This window comes from Lithobates pipiens, unplaced genomic scaffold, assembly GCF_037356315.1.
Source record: "Lithobates pipiens isolate NorthernLeopardFrog02 unplaced genomic scaffold, aLitPip1_a1.2 Scaffold_79, whole genome shotgun sequence".
Taxonomy (NCBI): Eukaryota; Metazoa; Chordata; class Amphibia; order Anura; family Ranidae; genus Lithobates; species Lithobates pipiens.
This window is the reverse complement of record NW_027507902.1, coordinates 272863-292486: the sequence shown is the minus strand read 5'-3', so window position 1 is coordinate 292486 and position 19624 is coordinate 272863. Positions and strand designations below refer to the sequence as shown.

At 48.4% G+C, this 19624-nt stretch overlaps 1 protein-coding gene across 6 annotated transcripts in view; it reads right to left on the bottom strand.

Annotated features, from left to right (window-relative positions):
• LOC143960017 (uncharacterized) overlaps positions 1-19624 on the bottom strand; it is a 58219-nt gene that overhangs the window by 20920 nt on the left and 17675 nt on the right. For 4 of the 6 annotated variants that reach the window (XM_077468276.1, XM_077468277.1, XM_077468279.1 and 1 more), the window contains exons 4-5: positions 6115-6216; positions 2915-2999 (exon numbers count right to left, since the gene is read on the bottom strand). In XM_077468276.1, the coding sequence (XP_077324402.1) occupies positions 2915-2999; positions 6115-6216 (187 nt within the window). Of the gene's footprint in view, positions 1-2914; positions 3000-6114; positions 6217-7259; positions 7397-12855; positions 12996-19624 lie in introns of those variants that run through there. The other 2 variants (XM_077468282.1, XM_077468281.1) reach the window with 2 other exon arrangements.

Genomic DNA, 19624 nt, shown 5'->3' with positions numbered 1-19624 from the left:
GTGGGAAAAATGAATTACCTGTTGCTTTAACTAATCATTTTTTCATATAATTTATTTTCATATAATTCTCCTTTAAGGGGGCTTGGCAGGGGGTGTGTCCTATGCCTGCTTTTGCTAATAGGTGTCCCTCGTTCCCATCTCAGAAAGTTGGGAGGTGTTTCCACCTCCCCTAGTCTGAGCTCTGCTGTACAGGGACTGCTAGAAGCCGATACCAGGACACATTCAGGTACCTTCCCTGGTTGTCCTAAAAAAACATTTATTACCATTGTCCTGAACAGAGAGCACCATTATATCTGCCTGGAGTTCATTGTTCTTGTTTCACGAGGAGGTTACAGGATATGGGATTGGGAGCCCCAAAGGTAAGAATGGAGAGAGGTGGGGGATGGGAAGGTTGAGTCACCTCTTTCAGTCTAGTAACCATCAACTGGCTCCACAAACATGGTTGCTGGAACTGCCCGACAATGGCCATGACCACCATCCAATGAAGGTAGGGGCAGATCTATGACTGAGGGTAATGGAGAGGTGGGTGATGGGAAAGTTGGGCACTGAAGACACAGTTGGAGTCACCTATTTCAGGGGGATCACTAGTCTAGACCATCAACTGGCTCCACAAACTTCAGATCGTCGCTGAAAAAGATCAATGGTGTGAGTGGGAACTTATCTGAGAGGCAGAAATTTCCCAATGCTGAAGGAACCCCTACAACCTCTGGAGGAACCCCTACAACCTCTGGAGGAACCCTGGTTGAGAATCACTGGTCTAGACCATCAACTGGCTCCACAAACCTGGTTGCTGGAACTGTCCTCCAATGGCCATGACCACCATCCAATGAAGGTAGGGGCAGATCTATGACTGAGGGTAATGGAGAGGTGGGTGATGGGAAGGTTGGGCACTGAAGACACAGTTGGAGTCACCTATTTCAGGGGGATCACTAGTCTAGACCATCAACTGGCTCCACAAACTTCAGATCGTCGCTGAAAAAGATCAATGGTGTCCGTGGGAACTTATCTGACAGGCAGAAATTTCCCAATGCTGAAGGAACCCCTACAACCTCTGGAGGAACCCTGGTTGAGAATCACTGGTCTAGACCATCAACTCGCTCCACAAACCTGGTTGCTGGAACTGGCCGACAATGGCCATGACCACCATCCAATGAAGGTAGGGGCAGATCTATGACTGAGGGTAATGGAGAGGTGGGTGATGGGAAAGTTGGGCACTGAAGACACAGTTGGAGTCACCTATTTCAGGGGGATCACTAGTCTAGACCATCAACTGGCTCCACAAACATGCTTGCTGGAACTGCCCGACAATGGCCATGACCACCATCCAATGAAGGTAGGGGCAGATCTATGACTGAGGGTAATGGAGAGGTGGGTGATGGGAAGGTTGGGCACTGAAGGCACAGTTGGAGTCACCTATTTCAGGGGGATCACTAGTCTAGACCATCAACTCTCTCCACAAACTTCAGATCGTCGCTGAATCTGGTCAACAATGACTGTGACCACCATAGAGCAGATCTATTACTATAATGGAGAGGTAGGGGATGGGAAGGTTGAGTACTGCAACTTTCCCATCCCTCACTTCTCCATTATCTTCATAGATCTGCTCTATGGTGGTTACGGCCATTGTTGACCAGACCCAATGACAATCTAACATTTGTGGAGCGAGTTGATGGTACTAGACTGGTGACCCCCCTGAAAGAGGTGACTCCAGCTTGCTCCACAAACATTAGATTGTCACTGGATCTGGTCAACAATGATTGTGACCATCATCCAACCACCAGAGAGCAAATCTATGACTGAAGATAATGGAGAGGTGGGGGTGGGGCACTGCAGACACAGTTGTAGTTTACTTTATCAGGGGGTGACCAGTCTAGTACCATCTAGTACCATCAACTTGCCCCATAAACATCATTCCTGGAACGGGTCAACAATGGCCGTGACCATCATCCAATGACCATTGGAGCAGATCTATGAGGGTAATGGAGGGGAGAGGAAGGTTGGGTACTACAGACATAAGTGCTGCCCTGGCATACCCTTCCAATTGAGACAGACGGGTACAGGCACATGGTGTATGGGCACCTCAAGTTTCTGCATGTATCTTTTTATGAACCTACCCAGTAACCCCTGAACCCCAATATGCAAAATTGACTTTCTGTGAAAAAAAACCCCATGAGGGCTAGTTTGCCTCCTCCCATATTCTGCATCTTCCTATTGGTTCTTCCACTTGATGGGTGGTCCCATTGTCTATAAGGAGGTGAATGTGAATGGGGGGGGGGGGGCACATCTTGACTCATGATGAGAAAGTCAAGATTTGCATATGACGGGACATGGACGGTATTTCAGGCAGCTTGTGAAGTTAATGTCAAGTGTCTCCACACCACATTCACCAATTCCTTTATATAGAAAGAGTTCCTTTAAAGGGTTAAAACATGGACCTTTCATGGAATGAACTTTTTGAATTTCACTTTATTTTTGATTTTTTTGACTGTTTTCGTGGAATGGACGCCATAATGCCTCAGGACACGTGCATTCTTTATTGATCGTTAAATTTAGAAGCTCAGGTTCTGGTTTTATGGGTGTTCCTGTACAGGGCGAGGCCACATTAATTATTTATTAGCTAGATGAACCCAACAAACGAGGCAACACCCTTCCCAACCTTGATTTCCCAACTAGAGGGCGTGCACCTCGGTGAGTACTGGTGCCAATTCTTCTCAGAGCTCCATCAACAGGTTTCAGAACTCAATAGCACTGAAATAAAGTTCCGATCCTGGGGAAGATATTCTCCTACACACAGCTGACTTCCTGTCCAATAACCTGATGAAAGAATGGGGGTGTGCTCCGCTTCTTATCCAATCAGATCACATGATGGGCACCCCATACATTGAACAATATAATACTCATTTCTATAACTTACGTGACTCTCTGTCCCCGGGTGTCTGTAATGCAACCTCGGGCCACGGCTGATGGGATTTCCTTAGTTACATTCATTGAGCACGTACCTGCAGGAAAAGAAGGCCGGTGTGAACCTCAGGGGTGGGCATTTCACTCACTGCCCCACCCACTTCTGCTCTCATTGTTTCAATGCCTCAGTCTATTCCTTTCCACCTTACAAAGAATACTAAAATCCACTTCCCCTCTATATTCCAATGTAACTGCAGCAGGGGCCGACTCGTTATGTTCCAAATCTGGAACCTCCAAACCCCGGGAGCCAATCAAATAACAAGATGAAGTTTCCCAACTTTTTATCATTTTGGGTTTGTACAATCTCTGAGAAACATCAAATGTGCACCAAGAGACCTACACGGGGGGAGGTTGCAGGGGATAGATTGCCTTCTGGTCTTTGGAAAGTAGTGCTATGAAGATGACCTCAACTTCTAACCTAACCCTAAACCTCAATCTAACCCTTAGATTTACCCCTGAATATAACCCTAAACCTCAGCTTAACCCTTACCTTTATCCCTGAATATAACACCACCCTTCACCTTTACCCCTGAATCTAACCCTAAACCTCACCCTTAGCTTTACCCCTGAATCTAACCCCACCCTCCACCTTTACCCCTGAATCTAACCCTAAACCTCAACCTCGACCTAACCCTTAGCTTTACCCCTGAATCTAACCCCACCCTCCACCTTTACCCCTGAATCTAACCCTAAGCCTCAACCTCACCCTTAGCTTTACCCCTGAATCTAACCCCACCCTCCACCTTTACCCCTGAATCTAACCCTAAACCTCAACCTCGACCTAACCCTTAGCTTTACCCCTAAATCTAACCCCACCCTTCACCTTTACCCCTGAATCTAACCCTAAGCCTCAACCTCACCCTTAGCTTTACCCCTGAATCTAACTCCACCCTTCACCTTTACCCCTGAATCTAACCCTAAACCTCAACCTTGAGCTAACCCTTAGCTTTACCCCTGAATCTAACCCCACCCTTCACCTTTACCCCTGAATCTAACCCTAAGCCTCAACCTCACCCTTAGCTTTACCCCTGAATCTAACCCCACCCTTCTCCTTTACCCCTGAATCTAACCCTAAACCTCAACCTTGAGCTAACCCTTAGCTTTACCCCTGAATCTAACCCCACCCTCCACCTTTACCCCGGATCTAACCCTAAGCCTCAACCTCGACCTAACCCTTAGCTTTACCCCTGAATCTAACCCCACCCTTCACCTTTACCCCTGAATCTAACCCTAAACCTCAACCTCGACCTAACCCTTAGCTTTACCCCTGAATCTAACCCCACCCTTCACCTTTACCCCTGAATCTAACCCTAAACCTCAACCTTGAGCTAACCCTTAGCTTTACCCCTGAATCTAACCCCACCCTCCACCTTTACCCCTGAATCTAACCCTAAGCCTCAACCTCGACCTAACCCTTAGCTTTACCCCTGAATCTAACCCCACTCTTCACCTTTACCCCTGAATTTAACCCTAAACCTCAGCTTAACCCTTACCTTTACCCCTGAATCTAACCCCACCCTTCACCTTTACCCCTGAATCTAACCCTAAACCTCAGCCTAACCCTTCACCTTTACCCCTGAATCTAACCCCGAACCTCAGCCTAACCCTTACCCCTGAATCTAACCCCTACCTCTACCCCTGAATCTAACCCCAAACCTCAGCCTAACTCTTGCCTTTACCCCTGAATGTAACCCCAAACCTCAGTCTAACACTTACCTTTACCCCTGAATCTAACCCCACCCTTCACCCTCACCCCTGAATCTAACCCAAAACCTCAGCTTAACCTCTACCCCTAAATCTAACCCTCAACTCTACCCCTGAATCGAACCCCAAACCTCAGCCTAACCTTTAATTATAACCTCTAGTCTAACAATCAATTAACCCTAACCTAAAACTTAGCTATAAACCTCAATCTAACCCTAAATTATAACCTTTAACCCAACATAACCTACTAACCTCAACCTAAGCCTTAACCCAGAACTTAAGCCCAGCCCTTAATCTAAGCCCCAAACAAACTTTAGCATAAATGTAATTACTAGCCCCAACCTAACCCTTAATGTTAATCCTGAACCTAACCCCAACCCTCATTTCCCTAAACATAACCTTTAACCACTAACACAGCCCTTTACTATAACCCAGAATCTATCCCAAACACTCAATCTAAGCCTCAAACATAAACTTTAACCACTAAAAAGGAACCTTAACCCTGAACCTAACCGCTCAATTAAACATGGGGATAGGGTCACCTAGGGATGCCCCTGATTTATGGGGGTCCTTCATGTATAGACCTCCCTGATCTGCAGGAGCCCTTGATCTATGGAGGCCCCTAATCTATGGATGTCCCTGATCCATGGAAGCCCCTGACCTATGGAAGTCATGGTCTACAGATTTTCCCAATCTTTGGATGTCCCTGGTCTATGGAAGACCCTGGTCTATAGGGCTCCCTGGTCTATGGAAGACCCTAGTCTATAGGGCTCCCTGGTCTATGGAAGTCCCTGGTCTATAGGGCTCCCTGGTCTATGGAAGACCCTGACCGTGGAAGTCCCTGGTCTATAGGGCTCCCTGGTCTATGGAAGACCCTGACCGTGGAAGTCCCTGGTCTATAGGGCTCCCTGGTTTATGGAAGACCCTGACCGTGGAAGTCCCTGGTCTATAGGGCTCCCTGGTTTATGGAAGACCCTGGTCTATAGGGCTCCCTGGTCTATGGAAGACCCTGACCATGGAAGCCCCTGGTCTATAGGGCTCCCTGGTCTATGGAAGACCCTGACCGTGGAAGCCCCTGGTCTATAGGGCTCCCTGGTCTATGGAAGACCCTGACCGTGGAAGTCCCTGGTCTATAGGGCTCCCTGGTTTATGGAAGACCCTGGTCTATAGGGCTCCCTGGTCTATGGAAGACCCTGACCGTGGAAGTCCCTGGTCTATAGGGCTCCCTGGTTTATGGAAGACCCTGGTCTATAGGGCTCCCTGGTCTATGGAAGACCCTGACCATGGAAGCCCCTGGTCTATAGGGCTCCCTGGTCTATGGAAGCCTCCGATCTATGCCTCTAAGACTGGGCTGACGTTATAAATGATATAGAATGATACTATTAGTTCTACATTCAGATGTATTGATGATCTGTACCTCCAATTCAGTCCTATACATTTCAGACTTACATTGTCTCATCTTCTCCAGATCCCAGTCCTCGGCGCTGGCAAATGGGAGGAGAACCCCAAAGATCAGAGTGATGTACAAAGTTCTCATGTCTGACGGAAGATCTGTATAGAAGGAAAACCGTGTTATCTCCTCAAAGATGAAAGGCTCCTCGTGTAGTGACAAGATCTGACCATCTCCAGGCAATTCTTCTAACATTCCACCTCATAGAGGGACACTAGACATTGTATTTACAATCACTCAGCATTATCTATGTGATCCACCATATCAGGCTAGGGCAGGTGGCTACAGGGAAATTACTGTCAGGAAACGAGCTGTGCGCAGGAGAATCCCTTCCTCTCAGGAACAGACAATTATATCCTGAAATGTGTTTACTGACATTCCTGGAGATTCTTTTCTATAAGTTGAATGGGTAGTTTCTCTTCCTGACATTTGTTTATTTCTTAGGACTAGTTCACGCTACATGCCTTCCGGTGCTTTTTTTTTTCTGCATAGAAACGCATAGAAAGTAGGTTCCATGGTTTCCAATGGCATAGTTCACACCAGTGCTTGCAGTTTCAGTGTGTTCTGATTCCATAAAGAAGAAAAAAAAAATAGAATATGGTGCATTTTTCCTGCACAGAACTGTACTGGAACGTGGAAAAACACATCAAAAACGCACCAGACCCCAGTACAGGGAAAAAACCCCCAGAAAGGGTCGGTTCACACCTAAATAAAACATCCTCCAAATCCATTCCGGATGGGTTTCTGCATTCGTGTTTTATGCATTCCAGTGCATTTTTGATGCGTTCCAGGATGTCCTCCCCTCTTTCTTCCCCTGTTTTTCACGTTCCAGTACAGTTCTGTGCAGGAAAACTGCAGCACGTTCTACTTTTTTCTGGAACTGCAAGCACTGGTGTGAACTATGTCATTGGAAACCATGGAACCTACTTACTAGGTGCAGAAAAAAAAAAACTGGAACACATGTGATGTGAACTAGCATGACGAGGAAAAGAAAAAAAAAGTAAAAAAGGATATGAAACGCATAAAAAAATGCATCAAACACACACACAGGCAGAAACACATCTGGATCTGGAGGAGGTTTCTGTGAACTCTTTATACTTCTCACATCTTTATATCTTGTATTAGAGGTCCTTGAAGGTCTTACCTGAGTCCAGTGACACGGCCGGGTATTGTGAAGGAGAAGGATTTTCCCAGAATGAAGAGATGACCTGACACAACACCCTAATAAGGAGTGACAATACGGTGACACCCTAATAAGGAGTGACAATACGGTGACACCCTAATAAGGAGTGACAATACGGTGACACCCTAATAAGGAGTGACACTGTGTCATCAGACCTCAGGGTGCAGTACATTGGGCACACGGTGGAAGTGTCAGTCTGAGTAATCACAGTTTGGGCAATATTCCAATTGCTGGGATGTCTGCAAACACCATGTGTCCCTCAATACCACCATGTGGCCACCATGTGATCAGACATGGAAGGACAATGTGGGGGCCAAAAGATCACTGTAAGAGTACAAGGACGAGGGAGGTATCAGAAATCAACCCCCTTGCTTGCAGATTGTCACAAATCCAAAGTTGCTCAACAGCACACATCAGTGGCGGCTGGTGCTCAAAAAATTTTTTTGGGGGGGGGCAAACAAACTGAAAAATTCTGAAAAAAACCCCATTAATTGCAGCCTCACTATGCCCATCAAATGCAGCCACTGTGCCATCAAATAGTGCCACTGCGCCCATAAAATGCTGCCACCGTGCCCATAAAACACTGCCATTGTGCTCACCAAATGCTGCCACTGTGCCCCATCAAATTCTGCCACTGAGCTCCATCAAATGTTTCACTGTGCCCATCAAATGCTGCCACTGTGCCTTATCACATGCTGCCACTGTGCCCCATCACATGCTGCCACTGTGCCCCATCACATGCTGCCACTGTGCCCCATCACATGCTGCCACTGTGCCCCATCAAATGCTGCCTCTGTGCCCCATCACATGCTGCCACTGTGCCCCATCACTTGCTGCCACTGTGCCTTATCACATGCTGCCACTGTGCCCCATCACATGCTGCCACTGTGCCCCATCACATGCTGCCACTGTGCCCCATCACATGCTGCCACTGTGCCCCATCAAATGCTGCCTCTGTGCCCCATCACATGCTGCCACTGTGCCCCATCACATGCTGCCACTGTGCCCCATCACTTGCTGCCACTGTGCCTTATCAAATGCTGCCACTGTGCCCCATCACATGCTGCCACTGTGCCCCATCAAATGCTGCCACTGTGCCCCATCACATGCTACTACTGTGCCCATCAAATGCTTCCACTGTGCCCATCAAATGCATCTACTGTGCCCATCAAATATTGCCACTGTGACCCCCCCCCTGCCCACTTGCCATCTGCCCAGCACTTACCCTGTCTCAGTGGTGGGTCTGGCATGCGGGCAGCAAGCTCTGGGACCTTGCAGAGGGTCAGACAGAGGCGAGATGTGTCCTCCATGCATCTCCTTCAATCTTCCAGATAGGCATCGAATCGCAGCGCCTGTCCTTTCAGCCAATCAGGTGACGGTAACAGACCCAAGCACCTGATTGGTGGAGAGGCGGTTCAGCGTTAGTGAATATTCATTTGCTTTTCCAACACACCTGATTGGATTGTGAGTGCAATGCTCTGCGCTCCAAGTTCACCTTTTTTGAAGTCTATTAGAGCCTATGGCTCCAATCAAGTGCTTCAAAAACATCCCCCACCGCTGTAATTCGGGCGCCCCGTGCCCAAAATGGGACCGGATGCCTAAATAGGGGGTGGCAGTGGCCATAGATAGATTCAGGCAATGGATAAATCTATCCATTATACACAGAGGGGGTGGCCAGAGAGAGGGGGCGGAGCCCGCGTGCCGCAGCTCTGGAGCTTCTTTCATTTAAATTTATTTTGGGAGGAGCCCAACAGAAAGGAGAGCAAAGCTGTCAGATGATTTTCAATATTTCCATGGTAACCATACTGGGGTATGACGGAGGACATCTTTATAAGATTGTTTTTTCTTACAAGTGACAGAGGGAGATTACTCCATGTTTTCAGTCTTTGTTTTGCTGATTGTAATAGGGGGACAATATTTGGTAAGTTTTGGTGATAGCGATAGGCCCAAGTATTTTGCAGTGGAGGTCCATTTAAGGGGCAGAGAAGGGTCCGCAGCTACTTGTGCATGCTCATCAGTGGGAAGAGAAAAAAGAGAACTGCGCTAACCTCAAATGCCCAAAGTGAATGGGGTATGTGTATGTGCTAAACCCACGATATAAGCCTTAGGCCGCGTACACACGGGCGGACTGTCCGGCCAACTAAGTCCGTCAGACAATCCGACGGACAGTCCGTCCTACTTTTGAATGAACGGACTTGACCACACACGATGAACAGACAGTCCGCTGAAAGCTTGCGCGATGACGTGTACAGCACGTACGACGGGACTAGAAATACGACGTCCAATACACTACAATGCAACCTTTCGCAGTGTAAATCCTTTCTGAGCATGCGCCATACTTAGTCCGTCCAACTTGCCTACACACGAGCGGACTGTCCGCTGAAACCAAGTTTGGACGGACAATATTACGGAAATTCCGAAAGACTTAGTCCGCCAGACTGTCCGGCGAAAAAGTCCGCTGAAGCCCACACACGAGCGGACTGTCCGCTGAAACACGTTTCAGCGGACCAAGTCCGTCAGACAGTCCGCCCGTGTGTACGCGGCCTTAGTGTCTTAATGTCTCTAAGGCCACCTCAAAAATATAGTGCATACTGTTATATATACAAATAAGTAAAATTAAATACAAAGATAAGACACAGATACGTGTCAATAATGTGAATTGCCCAAACACAGTACAAATTGTGTAGATCTCTGTGCATATACCCCTAAAAAAAATGTAGAATAGAAATTTTCTCAAAACTGAAAAAAAAATTTTTTACATAAAATAAATGATCAAAAAATATTTTGAGACGCTCTATATATAGGGTGACCACATTTCCAAACTGCCATTCAGGGACAACCCACCCCCCCCCCCCCCCGCACCCACCTAAAAAAGATGTTTTTTGATACCTTTTTTGCCAATTTTTTGGGGGAAAAAATGCAAACAGTGGTAACCAGTTTAGACAGGTATGCAATGTACACGGAGGGGGACACAAAGGAAGAACAGAGGGGGACACGGAGGAAGAACGGAGGGGGACACAGAGGAAGAACGGAGGGGGACACAGAGGAAGAACGGAGGGGGACACGGAGGAAGAACGGAGGGGGACACAGAGGAAGAACGGAGGGGGACACAGAGGAAGAACGGAGGGGGACACAGAGGAAGAACGGAGGGGGACACAGAGGAAGAACGGAGGGGGACACAGAGGAAGAATGGAGGGGGACACCAGCAGAACATAGGGGAACACGGAGGAAGAACAGAGGGGGACATGGAGGAAGAACAGAGGGGGACACGGAGAAAGAATGGAGAGGGACAGCAGCAGAACAGAGGGGAACAGCAGCAGAACAGAGGGGGACATGGAGGAAGATCGGGGGGGAGACGGAGGAAGAACGGTGGGGGACACTGAGAAAGAATGGTGGGGGACATGGAGGAAGAACGGAGGGGGACACTGAGAAACAACGGAGGGGGACACTGAGAAACAACGGAGGGGGACACTGAGAAACAACGGAGGGGGACACTGAGAAACAACGGAGGGGGACACTGAGAAACAACGGAGGGGGACACGGAGGAAAAATGGAGGAAGAACAGAGGGGGACACGGAGGAAGAACGGAGGGGGACACAGAGGAAGAACGGAGGGGGACACAGAGGAAGAACGGAGGGGGACACAGAGGAAGAATGGAGGGGGACACAGAGGAAGAACGGAGGGGGACACAGAGGAAGAATGGAGGGGGACACAGAGGAAGAACGGAGGGGGACACAGAGGAAGAACGGAGGGGGACACAGAGGAAGAATGGAGGGGGACACCAGCAGAACATAGGGGAACACGGAGGAAGAACAGAGGGGGACATGGAGGAAGAACAGAGGGGGACACGGAGAAAGAATGGAGGGGGACAGCAGCAGAACAGAGGGGAACAGCAGCAGAACAGAGGGGGACATGGAGGAAGATCGGGGGGGAGACGGAGGAAGAACGGTGGGGGACAGCAGCAGAACGGAGGGGGACACTGAGAAAGAATGGTGGGGGACATGGAGGAAGAACGGAGGGGGACACTGAGAAACAACGGAGGGGGACACTGAGAAACAACGGAGGGGGACACGGGGGAAAAATGGAGGAAGAACAGAGGGGGACACGGAGGAAAAACGGAGGGGGACACAGAGGAAGAACGGAGGGGGACACAGAGGAAGAATGGAGGGGGACACCAGCAGAACAGAGGGGACCAGCAGCAGAACAGAGGGGGACACGGAGGAAAAACAGAGGGGGACATGGAGGAAGATCGGGGGGGGGAGACGGAGGAAGAACAGTGGGGGACAGCAGCAGAACGGAGGGGGACACTGAGAAAGAATGGTGGGGGACATGGAGGAAGAATGGAGGGGGACACTGAGAAACAACGGAGGGGGACACTGAGAAACAACGGAGGGGGACACTGAGAAACAACGGAGGGGGACACTGAGAAACAACGGAGGGGGACACGGAGGAAGAACGGAGGGGGACACGGAGGAAGAACGGAGGGGGACACGGAGGAAGAACAGAGGGGGACACGGAGGAAAAATGGAGGAAGAACAGAGGGGGACACAGAGGAAAAACATAGGGGGACACAGTGGAAGAACGGAGGGGGACACAGAGGAAGAACGGAGGGGCGCACGGAGGAAGAAGGGAGGGGGACAGCAACAGAAAAGAGGGGGACACAGAGGAAGACTGGAGGGGGACAGCAGCAGAAAGAATGGAGGAGGACAGTCAGCAGCAGAATGGAGGGGGAGGGGTACAGCAGCAGAATTGTACACTAACCTGGACTCCTGGAAGTTTGTCAGTGTCTGTATTTTAACTGCAGGACCTCGTGGGCGGGAGGAGCCTGGGCTCTGGAGGAGGAATCTGAGGAGGAATCTCAGTGAGAGCACAGGCAGTGAGAGGACACGAGACTGAAGCTGCTGAGTGCTGACTGGCCTGGAGACTTTAATTTAAGTGAGGCGCCCTGTGTCGTCAGTGGCGTCACTCTGTCTGGGGTACGTACTGTGCGGGGCCTGCGGGGGGGGGTGCATTGCCCACACTCACTGCCAGACAGTGCCACCAGCTCCGTCTCAGCCCGCCCATCAGGCTGACGTCACTGGTTGCTAGACGCGGGGCGGCCCCTAGCCTAGCAACCAGACTGCATGTGTGAGTCATCCTCCTCCTGTGCGCTGCCTGTGTAGTGTGAGTCCGACTCTGACACTAGTCTGTGACTGTGTGTGGCGGCGCCGCGGCGGGCCGGCGGCAGACAGGGAGAGGGAGAGAGACTCGTGGAGCAGATTGTGTTTTGTTTCATTCCGGGACACTGTATTGTCCCGGAATGAAGGTGCCCGGGACACGGGACAAAAATGTGAAATCCGGGACAATCCCGGGCAATCCGGGACACGTGGGCACCCTATCTATATAATGTCCATATAATTATATACCAAACTATTACTATACAATGTCCATATGGTAAATAAACACCAGTGAAGAAAACTTCGTATGAAGAGCTGAATTGGAAGTGCACAAATGAATAATCTTCTCCAGAAATATAGTGTGCTTTTCCCATCACCGAATGAATGAATTGGCTCCTTACCAGATCCAAGCGACCCCCCGTTACAGAGGGTCACCCCAGGCAGAAACAATCAAAGGATATCCGGGTGGCGGTTCCCCCTCAGGCGGTCCCGAATCTTTCACGCAATAGGGCTATGGCTGTTGCTCCACATATCACTCCCACATATCACTCCCAACTTCTATATTCCTCCCCCTTCCTTCGACAGAAGGGGGGGAATATAGAAGTTGGGAGTGATATGTGGAGCAACAGCCATAGCCCTATTGCGTGAAAGATTCGGGATCGCCTGAGGGGGAACCGCCACCCGGATATCCTTTGATTGTTTCTGCCTGGGGTGACCCTCTGTAACGGGGGGTCGCTCGGATCTGGTAAGGAGCCAATTCACTCATTCGGTGATGGGAAAAGCACACTATATTTCTGGAGAAGATTATTCATTTGTGCACTTCCAATTCAGCTCTTCATACGAAGTTTTCTTCACTGGTGTTTATTTACCATATGGACATTGTATAGTAATAGTTTGGTATATAATTATATGGACATTATATAGAGCGTCTCAAAATATTTTTTGATCATTTATTTTATGTAAAAAAATTTTTTTTCCGTTTTGAGAAAATTTCTATTCTTCATTTTTTTAGGGGTATATGCACAGAGATCTACACAATTTGTACTGTGTTTGGGCAATTCACATTATTGACACGTATCTGTGTCTTATCTTTGTATTTAATTTTACTTATTTGTATATATAACAGTATGCACTATATTTTTGAGGTGGCCTTAGAGACATTAAGACACTAAGGCTTATATCGTGGGTTTAGCACATACACATACCCCATTCACTTTGGGCATTTGAGGTTAGCGCAGTTCTCTTTTTTCTCTTTCTGTTTTGTGTATTTTTGGTGAACATTTGAATTGCAGCTTCCGACCAATATCATTCTTACTCCGTAGCACAGTTTCTTCCTCTTTGCTTTCATCAGTGGGAAGGATAAGGGATTGTTCCCAATTAACTTTTAAACCTGAGAGCGAATGAAATGATGTCATTCAATGTAGGGCGGTTTTAAGAGCAGGACCAGGGTCATTTAAAAAGAGAACCAAATCATTGGCATAAAGAGCAACTTTTTCAATGATCGACGCGATTCGAATAACTTTAATATCAGTGGAGACTCGGATGGCTTGGGCTATAGGCTCCATCAGGAGTGCAAACAAGAACAGGGATAGGGGGGCAGCCATGACTCGTTCCCCGGCCTATGGAAAAGGGCTCAGATTCCCTCCCAGTTTAATTTCTGCTGAAAGGGGCCTGGTACAGTATTTTAACCCAGCTGCAAAAGTTTGAACCCAAACCCAGAACTTCCAAAACTGTGGTCGTATAGGTCCAATTGTCAGAATAAGTTATCACTTTAACCAGTTGCCGACCGCCGCACGACGATGTACGTCGACAGAATGGCACGGGCAGGCATATTGGCGTACAGGTACGTCCATGCCTTCCCGCGGGTGGGGGGCCCGATCGGGTGCCAGCGGCGGTCGGATTCCGTGCAGGAGCGATCCGGGATGAGGGGGCGGCCATTCATTCATGGCCACCCCCTCGCGATCGCTCCTGACGAATGAAATGGCAGCATGACATCACTTCCTCTCCTGTAATGTAAACACAGGCAGAGGAAGTGATGTAATCTCTCCTCGTGTCGGTCTTTTTCGTTCCGGCACCGAGGAGAGAGGATCGGTGAGTTGCACCAACACTACACTACACAGTAGAACACGCCAGGCACACTTTCACCCCCCCTTCACCCCCCCAATCACCCCCCCAATCACCCCTGCACCCCCAGTCACAGTTTTTTTTATTATTGCATTGGTGTCATTTGTGACTGCAATAACTGTTAGGGTTAGCCCCCTTTAGCTCTAGGGTACCCCCCTAACCCCCCCAATAAAGGTTTAACCCCGTGATCACCCCCCGTCGCCAGTGTCACTAATAAGCGATCGTTTTTCTGATCGCTGTATTAGTGTCACAGGTGACGCTAGTTAGGCAGGTAGGTATTTAGGTTCGCCGCAGCTTTTTATAGCCCCTATACTACCGAATAAAGCCCCCTGATTGCCCCCTAGTTAACACCAGTGATCACCATATAACTGTTACAGGTGACGCTGGTTGGTTAGTTATTTTTTTATAGTTTCAGGGCACCCGCCATTTATTACCTAATAAAGGTTTAACCCCCTGATCACCCGGCGGGTGATATAAGTTTGAGGGTCAGATAAGGTCTGCGTCGCCCCAGGCAGCGTCAGGTTAGTGCCAGTACCTCTAACACCCACGTGCAAAGCATACACCTCCCTTAGTAATATAGTATCTGATCAGATCTATATTAGCGTCGCCAGCAGTTTAGGTTTCCCAAAACGCATTGATAGCGGGATCAGCCCAGATACCTGCTAGCACCTGCGTTTAGCCCCTCCGCCAAGCCCAGCCCACCCAAGTGCAGTATCGATCGATCACTGTCACTTACAAAACACAACACACATAACTGCAGCGTTCGCAGAGTCAGGCTTGATCCCTGCGATCGCTAACAGTTTTTTTTTGTAGCGTTTTGATACAGTCGCTGACAGGCTAGGTGCTTTTTTACCTGTGAGTCTCACTAGTGTACCCCTAAATTTAGAGCCCAAAGTGGCAAAGCGAAGGTACACTAGTGAAGAGGCCTACGCGTTTCTGAGCATGACAGATAGTGAAGAGGACGTCACTCATCTGTCAGATTCAGGCTCAGAATACGATCCTGTAGAGGACAGCGGCTCCATGACAGATAGCTCGGACGACGGAGATGAGGCCGCTGTTAGGGACAGGTGTGCCCGATCCCGAATGTTTTCTGTTGTTCGGGTGGAGGAACCGCAGGCCACTCGTATGGAGCAGAGACGTACTAGAGCCGCTCATCCTTCTGGTGAACTTGCAAGCACCAGCGGCCTAGTACACCCTGGACCTACATCCAGCACTGCAGTAACACGTGGTGACGTGGCGAGTCCCATAAGTGCAGTTCAAGCTGGCAAGGTGGCAAGCACAAGTAGTGTCCCGCTGCCACCAAGAAGAAGACAAAGACAGGCCCGTCGTACCCATAGTGCCCTTCCTGCAGAATTCGCCAATCCTAATTGGGTGCCCACCACTTCTGCAGAACCCGTACTTCCCCCATTCACTGGCCAACCTGGCATTAACGTGGAAACAGTTGATTTCACGACACTTGACTTTTACTCACTGTTTTTCACCGAAGATCTCTATAGATCTATTGTGGACCAAACCAATTTGTACGCTGGTCAACACATCGCCACTATTCCCCAGTCCGCCCTTGCCAGACAATGGAAACCAGTTACGGTTTCCGAATTTAAAATCTTTCTGGGCCTCTCCCTCAACATGGGCATAAGCAAAAAGAGTGAGTTGCGGTCATATTGGTCCACTGACCCAGTTCACCATATGTGCGTGTTCTCTGCTTCCATGTCCAGGGCACGATACGAGATGATTTTGCGGTTCTTGCACTTCAGCGACAATGAACTCTGTCGTCCTCGTGGAGACCCTGAATACGATCGGCTCTACAAAATTCGGCCACTTCAACCAACGTTTTGAAGACTTGTTTACTCCCCATCAAGTTGTCTGCGTTGATGAGTCCCTGATTACGTTTTCTGGTCGCTTGTCATTCAAACAATACGTCCCCAACAAGCGTTCCAGATACGGGGTCAAGGTGTATAAGCTCTGTGACAGGGCCACAGGCTATACACATAGTTTTATGGTTTACGAGGGAAGAGATAGTCACGTAGAGCCGGAGAACTGCCCTGACTACATAGGAAGCGCTGGCAAGATAGTGTGGGACATGGTGTCACCCTTATTCGGAAAGGGGTACCACTTGTACGTGGACAATTATTACACAAGCGTGCCACTGTTTAGTCACTTGTTTGATCAGCAGATTGGAGCATGTGGCACCGTGCGACCTAATCGCCGGGGCTTTCCCCAGCGGCTTGTAGAGTCCCGTCTTAGACTGGGGGAGAGAGCCTGCTATCGGTGTAATAATTTGCTCGCTATGAAGTGGAGGGATAATAAGAATGTTTTCGTTCTTACCTCCCTTCATGCAGACACGACGGTCCAAATTCCTACGGCGACTAGTATTGTGGAGAAACCCCTCTGTGTCCACCAATATAACCTTAATATGGGAGGGGTGGACCTCAACGACCAGTTGTTGGCGCCGTATCTAGTTGCCCGTAAGGCCAGACGCTGGTACAAAAAAGTGTCTGTTTATTTATTCCAATTGGCTATGCTGAATGCTTATGTGCTACACAAAGCTTCAGGACGGACTGGATCCTTCCTTAAATTCCAGGAGGATATCCTCAGAGCCCTTCTGTATCCAGGCGGTGCTCCACCTCACCTTCCCCTACCAGATGCAGTAAGCCGGCTGCATGAGAGGCATTATCCTTATATCCTCCCGAGTACCCCTACCCAACGAGCCCCCCAAAGAAAATGTCGTGTCTGCAGAAAGCGTAGATATAGGCGTGACACCCGTTATTGTTGTCCCCGCTGTCCTGACAATCCTGGTCTTTGCATTGGTGAATGTTTTGAACGCTACCATGAACTAGTTGAGTTTTAGAGTAGGGTACAGCATTGAACAGGCTAGGCACACGTTCACAGGGTCTCCCAAGATGCCATCGCATTTTGAGAGACCCAAACCGCTGGAACCGTTACAACAGAAGTGTTAAAGTTACATAAAAAAGTGTTTAAAAAAAAAAAAAAAAAGTAAAAAACCAAAAAAATATAAAATAAAAAAACCAAAAATAGTTGTCGTTTTATTGTTCTCTCTCTCTCTATTCTCTCTCTATTGTTCTGCTCCTTTGTACTGTATTCTATTCTGCAATGTTTTATTGATAACCATTTTTTGTTTTCAGGTACGCCATTCAGCTGCAGAGCGGATTTATTTATCTTGACAGCAACAGCGTTTGCTCCCACGATACGTAAAGCCGTGACTCCAGCGCTGTCGGAGGTGATTTCACCACCACAGTTAAAAAAGAGCATATATGCCGAAGCATGGGGGCATAAGGGGTGGAGGAGCGATCTGCTCCTACCTTTTGCGGGAGGATGCCCCCATGCTTCTGCATATATATATTTTAGGCACAGATTGTGTTAAATGTGTTATTTTTTGCTATTTTTTTTTTGTATTTGCTTTGCAGGTATGGTACGTCTTACTGTTATACTGTAATGTTACTTTGTTTTATTGTTAACCATCATTTGCTTAGCAGGTACGCCATTCAGTTGCAGCGCCGATTTATTTATCTTGACAGCAACAGCGTTTGCTCCCACGATACATAAAGCCGCGACTCCAGCGCTGTCGGGGGTGATTTCACCACCACAGTTAAAAAAGAGCATATATGTCGAAGCATGGGGGCATAAGGGGTGGAGGAGCGATCTGCTCCTACCTTTTGCGGGAGGATGCCCCCATGCTTCGGCATATATAAATGGTGCATGTATGCCCACCATTAGAAGTGGGTGGATGAAGGGAGGTATTCTAATGGTGGGCATACCCACCGATCAATATTTTTTTTTCGTTCAGCCCACAGGCTGCATGAAAAAAAAATTACTATATATGCCCAACCAGTTCCAGCAACATACTGGTATGTTGCTGGACTTTGAGTGCTTATACCAGAATGATGCCTGCAGGTTTAGGTATCATCTTGGTATCATTCTTTTCAGCCAGCGGTCGGCTTTTATGTAAAAGCAATCCTAGCGGCTAATTAGCATCTAGACTACTTTTACAAGCAGTGGGAGGGAATGTCCCCCCCCCCCCCTTCACCATCTTCCATGGTTTTCTCAGGCTCTCCTGTCCCAACAGGGAACCTGAGAATGCAGCCGGTGGTTCCGCCAGCTGACCATAGAGCTGATCAGAGACCAGAATGGCTCAAATCATCTCTATGGCCTAAGGCCGCATACACGGGCAGACTGTATGGCCTACTTAGTCCGCCGAAACACATTTCAGCGGACAGTCCGCTCGTGTGTGGGCTTCAGCTGACTTTTTCAGCGTGCAGTCTGGCGTACTAAGCATTTCGGAATTTCCGTAATTCTGTCCGTCATACTTTGGTTTCAGCGGACAGTCCGCTCGTGAGTAGGCTAGTTCGACGGACTAAGAATGGCGCATGCTCAGAAAGGATTTACACAGCCGAAGGTTGCATTGCTGTGTATTGGACTTCCTATTTCTAGTCCCGTCGTACGTGCCGTACACGTCATCGCGCAAGCTTTCGACGGACTGTGTGTTCATCCGTGTGTGGTCAAGTCCGTTCATTCGAAAGTAGGACGGACTGTCCGTCGGATTGTATGATGGACTAAGTAGGACTAAGTAGGCCATACAGTCCGCCCGTGTGTACGCGGCTTAAGACACCGGAAGCTACGAGCATTTCATGACTTAGATTTTGCGGGATGTAAACAGCGCCATTGGGAAATTGGAAAAGCATTTTATCACACTGATCTTGGTGTGGTCAGATGATTTGAGGACAGAGGAGAGATCTAGGGTCTGATAGATCCTAATTTTTTCAAAAATGAGTACCTGTCACTACCTATTGCAATCATAGGGGATATTTACATTCCCTGAGATAACAATAAAAATCATAAAAAAATATATATAAATGAAAGGAACAGTTTAAAAATAAAATAAAAAAGCAATAATAAAAAAAAAATAATAATAAAAAAAAAAAAAACACCCCTGTCCCCCCCTGCTAAGGCGCAACGTCGAACGCAAGCGTTGGTCTGTTGTCATATGTAAACAGCAATTGCACCATGCATGTGAGGTATCACCACGAA